The 7,796-nt window shown below is 40.4% G+C and overlaps 1 protein-coding gene across 1 annotated transcript; it reads left to right on the top strand.

Annotated features, from left to right (window-relative positions):
• Nucleotides 1-5,215: 5,215 nt before the first annotated feature.
• On the top strand, nt 5,216-7,291 carry LOC100344388 (protein SET). Its single transcript, XM_008252530.4, has one exon. It carries the CDS (start codon nt 5,591-5,593, stop codon nt 6,422-6,424), a length of 834 nt encoding a protein of 277 aa, XP_008250752.2. The 5' UTR covers nt 5,216-5,590; the 3' UTR covers nt 6,425-7,291.
• The last annotated feature ends 505 nt before the right edge of the window (nt 7,292-7,796 follow it).

Below are 7,796 nucleotides of genomic sequence, written 5' to 3'. Positions count from 1 at the left end.
GGTTGACTACCAAAATATATACACTTTTCACTGATAAAAAGTGCTACAATATATATGTTTCTATAAGCTTCCTAATAATGGCAATAGCCTTAGGATATTGTTTGCTTAAAACTTTCACATACTTACTATATAAATTTTCATAATAATTAGGACCAGCATCCTGGTGTAACTGGTAAAGCCACAGATGAGAAGATGGAGTAAGGGTATGGGTCCCTGCCACCAAAGTAGGAGATCCAGATGAAGCCTCTAGCTTCATCCTGGCCCAGTCCTGGCCACTGCTGCCATTTGCAAAGTGAATCAGCCAATAGAAGATCTCTCTCTTTTTCTGTTTATCCCTCTCTCTCTGTAACTGCCTTTCCAATACATAAGAAAATCTTTTTAAAAATACAGAGTAACTAGATTTTTCTCCTTCAGCGTAATTCTGAAACAAAATGACTCATAAATTATATTTAAGCAAAGTGAGAAAATATGGCCTTTTTGAACAAGATGGCACCAAAACAAAGAAGCTCCTGCCCCTCCCAAAGTGGATGTCAAGGCAAATGCTGAGGACAAGAAAACAGCACTGAAAGCTATCCAGAGCCACCCATGATAGAGAGACAAGGAGAGAAGGAGAGAGAGGGAGAGAGAGAGGGAGGGAGGGAAAAAGTGCAAAAGAGAAGAGAAGGAGAAGAAGTGGTAGTAGAAGTAGAAGTATTAGTAGAAGTAGAAATAGAAGTAGAAGTAGAAGTAGAGGTGGACAAAGAGGAAGAGGAGGAAGGGGAGAGGAGGAAAAGGAAAAAATTGTATGGAGGGAAGAAGGAAGGAAGGAATGAAGAAAAACAAATAAAACAGCGTAACTCCAGAGGAAGCCCAGAGATCCCTGAAAGTGCACCTCCAAGAGAAACGAGTTTGATTGGCATGCCATCAATTCCCCCCAACAGCAGAGCTTCCATGAGGAAGACGGATGGCCACACACACTTAACGTTTGTTGAGGATGTCAAGGCCAGCTATTACCAGATCAAACTGTGAAGCAACTCTGACTTAGATGTGGCCAAGGTGAATATCCTGATCAGGCTGATGGAAAACAGAAATCATTTAATCAAATGACTATGGATTATGATTCTTGGATGTTGATAGCAAAATTGGGATCCTCTAAATTGGGTCCGGAGGACTAATTCAAAATACCCAATTTCATCATTAACATAAAAGTAATAAAAATACAGCAGGAGTAAGTTTGAGGATGTCTTCTAGATCATGGTAAAGGATTTAAGTTTAGTTCTGAAATAATGGCAATCAGAGAATTCTGTACGTGGAATGACATGCTTTAATTTCATTTGAAAGTAAATTGCTCTATTTTCTAAATTAATAATAAAGCCAGATAGAGATTATGGAAAAAAAGGAAAACTATGCAATTGAAGTAAAGACAATAGAGATGCCTATTTCAATAACCCATAATAAAAATGTTGATTACATGGACCAGAGTGCTAGGAAAGGATAGGGTCAAAAATTGTCATATAAGGGAAATATTTCAAAGACAGTAACAGGGAGGTTTTATGTATTAATTAGTTTATGTGAAAGGAAAGGAGAGAAGATGATTGATGAGTTGATGAGCATCACTATGATTATTTTGAGTTGAACAATTGAAAATTGAAATTCTCAGCTATTGAGATGAATGTCAGATTAGAGAATGTTCTTATTAAACATTTAAATGGTTATTGTACATCAGATTAATAGAAGGGAGTAAAAAGAAGAGGTCCAGAATAAATATATAATATATAAATAAATATATTTATTTGAAAGAGTTACACAGAGAGTGAGGAGAGGGAGAGAGAGAGAGAGAAAGAGAGAGAGAGAGAGAGAGAGACATCTTCCATTCACTGGTTCACTCCCAATGGGCCACAATGGCTGGAGCAGTGCTCATTTGAAGCCAGGAGCAAGGAGCTTCTTCTGGGTCTCCCAAAGAGGTACAGGTGTCATCTTCTATTGCTTTCCCAGGCCATAGCAGAGAGCTGGATCGGAAGTGGAGAAGCCAGGATTCGAACCGGCGCCCATATGGGATGCTGGCACTGCAGGCAGCAGCTTTACCTGCTACACCACAGTACCCAAATACCCTAAGAAAGGTCCTTAATCTGCTGATTTACTCCCTTAAATAGCCACAAGAGTTAGTTCTGGGCTAGGCTGAAGCCAAGATCCAGGAACCGCATCCTGATGTCCCACATGCATAGTGGGGGCCCAAGAATTTGGGCCATTTTCCACTGTCTACCCAGGTGCATTAGCAGGGAGATGTATTTGAACCAGATCAGCAGGGATTCAAATCAGCACTTCAACAGAGGATGATGGCATTACAAATAGCAGCTTACCATATTGTGTCACAACACAACACTGGCCCCTATTTTCATTATTTAAAAAAATTAACTTAAATAAAAATTGTAAGTATCCATCAGATATATTTATTTCAACATACGCATAAATTATTTCATGCCCAATCAGGCTAAATATATCTATCTTTTTAAACATTATCATGTACTTATGATAGAAATATTTAAAATCATTTCTTATAGTGTTTTTATAGAAAAATGTGCAGTATGGGGTCGGCACTGTGGCACAACCGGTTAACGCCCTCACCTGAAGTGCCAGCACCCCATATAGGCACCAGTTCTAGTCTGGCTGCTCCTCTTTTGTTCCAGCTCTCTGCTTTGGCCTGGGATAGAAGTAGAAGATGGCCCAAGTTCTTGGGCCCCTGCTCCCACGTGGGAGACCTGGAAGAAGTTCCTGGCTCCTGGCTTCAGATCTGCACAGCTCCAGCCATTGCAGCCATCTGGGGAGTGAACCATCTGATGGAAGACTTCTCTCTCTCTCTCTCTCTCTCTCTCTCTCTCTCTCTGCCTCTCCTCTCTATGTAACTCTGACATTTGAATAAATAAATAAATCTAAAAAAATTAGAAAAAATTTTAAAAAGTGCAGTAAATAACCATTACCTAGGGTGACCTTGCTGTGCAATGGAATATCAGAACTTCTTCATCCTATCTCTATCTTTGCATCCATTAAATATCCTTTCCTCATCCATATATATTATTTTTAAAATGCATTTATTTGAAAGGCAATGGCCGAGAAAGTGACATAAAAAGAGCACAGGAAAAAGTGTCTACCTCTTGGTTCACTCACAAATGTCCACAATAGCAGTGTTAGTCCAGGAAGAAGTCAGAAGTCAAGAATTCCATCAAGGTTCCCACATGTGTAGCAGGAACCCGAACACTGGGTTGTTAACTGTAACTTCCCAAGCACAAAACCAGAAAGCTGAATCAAACGTGTGAAGTAGCCTAATTTCAAACCAGGCACTACAATATCATGTGCAGGCATCCCAAGTGATGGCATACCCACTTTACCATAATGTCTACCCTTATAGATGACATATAAAACCATGAGAATTGAAGATATTATCCATGCACTTAATTTAGCACAGAGAGAAAAAAAAATGAAAATAAAAGCAGGAGTTTTTTTTCAAGGGAAACGGATTTTATAGAAGAAGAATAAGCAGAAAATGATATTGGAGATAGCTAAATAAAGAAAAAAATTAGTGAATATGGATATTCCGGATGTTAGGTTCAGAGGATATTTCAGGGAGACTATAATTATTAGCTGATTTCACTGTTAGGCAGAAAAAGGAGAGCTGATAATTGCCAATTTGACTCTGCAATGGTAAGGTAGGTAATTGGTGACCTGGAATAGTACAATTTTGGTAGAATGATGGAGAAGCACATGACTTGAATACATACAAAGAAAGTGGGGAATCAAGTCCAGCAAGTGAAAACATTTCCAGCTATTTGTTGTGAAGGAAGTAGAGAAATGAGATTAGTACAAAAGCTGTTAATGGATGTCATGGACAAATTTTTAAAGAGACCCCCATGACACACAGTTCCTGATATCTATACCACTGTATAAACCTCTCCTAATGCTTGTGAATTACTTCAAAGTTATAGTTATGGTGAAAGTGAGGGGTAGGGGTTGTCGCTCACCTTATTACCTCATATTATAAAAGATTCTATTGCTTACAGATTCTTTCTAAAGTTGCCCAAATACCCTAGTGGACTTTTAAATAGACTGATCCTGAGGTGAGCACTTAGATGAGAACCCTGTCATGGCCAGCATCTTGATTGCTGCTTTGCAAATGGCCAGCTCCCTCATACCCTGATGTGCTGACATGAAGAATTTGTGAAATAAAAATTTATAAACTTAAGCTTCTGAGTTTGTGATAATTTGTGTATTTCATAAAAATACAATAAAATAAGGTTAAGAGTTTTTATTTTCCCTTTTAGCATGAGATGAATTATTAGAAAATCACATATATCAAAAGTAATAATATCACTATGAAAGAAAGAGGAAATCCAGGGGTACAGGGGAAAAGTCAGAACAACTCCAAAAATCTACTCAGTTAATCTATAGAAATTAGGAGAGGAAATCAGAGTATATATTTTGATATTTGGTTACATGTGATGACAGGAGTCTGAATTTTTCCTTAATTTTAATTTTTTTGGTATCTCCATGAAGTGTCATGTTTTCTCACAGCATCATATAGATACAATAGATGCTTCATCTATTCTGTCCCCATATTTTTCACCTCCAAAACTCACATGGCCCTTTTCTCTATGCCCTTTATAGTTTCTATCCCAAGCCAGCCAACTGCCTGGATCCTCCTGCTAAACAGCATTAAAAAACCAGTAAAAATGCTCTGAACTAGCACACATGATAGAGAAAAAATTTGAACTTCTTCAAGGAGAACACCATAGGACAGGGAAAGGAGTCTTGGACTTTTCAGGTGTGATGAGATGCTATTAAAGAGTTTTGAATATCAAGATATATTTATTTTCAATCAAATCAGGCTGCTTGCTATTATTGAACAGGATGGATGTGTTGGACTACAATAATACTGCCTATGGTTTTTACGGTCTCTGTGTTTTCTTGGAATAACAGAGAAATTATGCACCTGTAATGTAGAAAAGAGTAGAGGATGTCCAAAAATATAGGAACATGGGAGAATTGAGTGTGTTGAGGACAAATAGACAAAAACCTGAAACTTTGAGGCAAGATAGATAACAAAGAGATCTGGGTTTCCATTTGACTTTTTTTCAATTTTTATTTTGAAGGAGGAAAAGGAGGAGAAAGTTATGAAAACTTCTGATATGGCAGTAAAGCATGTGTTGAGTATGAGTGGTTGTAATTGTTCATAATATAGCCCTCGCCGCGAGGAGGAGGTGGAGGAGGAGGAGGCGGCTCGGGGAGAGCGAGCAGCGAGCTGGAGCGCGGAGCGCGAGTGAGGGAGCCGAGCCGCCCGCCCGCCGCCGCCGCCGCCGCCGCCGCCGCCCCTCCGCGAGCAGCAGCCCCGGCCGGGGCCCGGCGCGCCGCCCCAGCCCCTCCCGCGTCGTCAGGCCGCGAGGGCCGCGCGCGCGAGCGAGCGAGCGAGGGGGAGGGCGAGCGAGCGGCGCCGGGAGGAGGCGGCCGGACCGAGCGAGCGAGCGCCCGCGCGTGTGGCGTGAGGGGAAGCCGCCCGCCGCCCCCCGCGCCGGCCCTTCTCTCCCCCTCCCCGCTCCGCCCCCGACCGCGGAGCAGCACCATGTCGGCGCCGGCGGCCAAAGTCAGTAAGAAGGAGCTCAACTCCAACCACGACGGGGCCGACGAGACCTCAGAAAAAGAACAACAAGAAGCAATTGAACATATTGATGAAGTACAAAATGAAATAGACAGACTTAATGAACAAGCCAGTGAGGAGATTTTGAAAGTAGAACAGAAATATAACAAACTCCGCCAACCATTTTTTCAGAAGAGGTCAGAACTGATCGCCAAAATCCCAAATTTTTGGGTAACAACATTTGTCAACCATCCACAAGTGTCTGCACTGCTTGGGGAGGAGGATGAAGAGGCGCTGCATTATCTGACCAGAGTGGAAGTGACAGAATTTGAAGATATTAAATCAGGTTACAGAATAGATTTTTATTTTGATGAAAATCCTTACTTTGAAAATAAAGTTCTCTCCAAAGAATTCCATCTGAATGAGAGTGGTGACCCGTCTTCGAAGTCCACCGAAATCAAGTGGAAATCTGGGAAGGATTTGACGAAACGTTCAAGTCAAACGCAGAACAAAGCCAGCAGGAAGAGGCAGCACGAGGAGCCAGAGAGCTTCTTCACCTGGTTCACTGACCATTCTGACGCGGGTGCGGATGAGTTAGGAGAGGTCATCAAGGATGATATCTGGCCGAATCCATTACAGTACTACCTGGTTCCTGATATGGATGATGAAGAAGGGGAAGGAGAAGAAGATGATGATGATGATGAAGAAGAAGAAGGGTTGGAAGACATTGATGAGGAAGGCGACGAGGATGAAGGGGAGGAAGACGAGGATGAGGATGAAGGGGAAGAAGGGGAGGAGGATGAAGGAGAAGATGACTAATAGAAAACACTGATGGATTCCAACTTTTTTTTTTTTTTTTAATTTTCTCCAGTCCCTGGGAGCAAATTGCCGTCTTCTTTTTATTTTTTTCCCTCTTGTGCTCAGTCTCCCTGTTTTTGAGGTCTCTTTTCTCTACACCATGGTTCTCACCTTGTTGTGGGGAAAATACCTGAAGCAGAATACAATGGGAAAAGAATCTCTACCCCTTTCTGTTCCAAATTCATTTTATCCCTCTCGTCTCGACAAAAACTGTATGGAATCAACACCACCGTGCTCTGCGGGAAAAAGAAACCCTCCTGCTCCCGGCTCTGCTGGAAGCTGGAGGGTGCCAGGCCCCTGTGTAGTAGTGCATAGAATTCTAGCTTTTCTCCTCCTTTCTCTGTATATTGGGCTCAGAGATTACACTGTGTCTCTATGTGAATACGGACAGTTAGCATTTACCAACATGTATCTGTCAACTTTCTCTTGTTTAAAAAAAGAAAAAAAAACCTTAAAAAAATGGGGTTATAGAAGGTCAGCAAAGGGTGGGTTTGAGATGTTTGGGTGGGTTAAGTGGGCATTTTGACAACATGGCTTCTCCTTTGGCATGTTTAATTGTGATGTTTAACGGACATCCTTGCAGTTGAAGATGACACTTTTAAATAAAATTCTCTCCTAATGATGACTTGAGCCCTGCCACTCGATGGGAGAATCAGCAGAACCTGTAGGATCTTATTTGGAATTGACATTCTCTATTGTAATTTTGTTCCTGTTTATTTTTAAATTTTCTTTTTGTTTCACTGGAAAAGAAAGATGCTCAGTTTTAAACGTTAAAAGTGTACAAGTTGCTTTGTTACAATAAAACTAAATGTGTACACAAAAAAAAAATTGTTCATAATATAATGAATAAAAATTGATTAATGAAATATGTGCATATTCTAAAGAATAAATTATATAGAATAAAGAAGAGCATTGACAAGAACAGATAGCATTGCTATCAAGATGACATGTATGTGCTATTTTTATCATATTCTATAAGACTAAAAGGTAACATTATTGCTGTACATTTCATGACCATTAAAGGCATGAATTACTATGTTGGCTAGTTTTTCATAAGGAAATAGACTTTATTAATTAAGGTTTTTCAGCAAATATAGTATCTAAAATTCAAGCTTTGTAACGTGGCAACATAGGAAAGAAGATAGAATCCTTGTTTTGGCTATGACATGTATGAGCTTAAAAACTGACATTCCTGATTTTCTGAGAAGAGAGATTTGGAATAAACTGAAAACCAACAACTTTTCTCATAACCATCAGAGAACAGAGATCACAGGATAAACGTCCTTCTCGATAGCTAAAGAGACAGAAACATACTGAAAACAACCACTGAGAT

This window comes from Oryctolagus cuniculus, chromosome 2 (assembly GCF_964237555.1).
Source record: "Oryctolagus cuniculus chromosome 2, mOryCun1.1, whole genome shotgun sequence".
NCBI classification, from domain to species: domain Eukaryota; kingdom Metazoa; phylum Chordata; class Mammalia; order Lagomorpha; family Leporidae; genus Oryctolagus; species Oryctolagus cuniculus.
The sequence above is the reverse complement of the archived record's forward strand: the minus strand, read 5'-3'. Positions and strand labels throughout refer to the sequence as shown.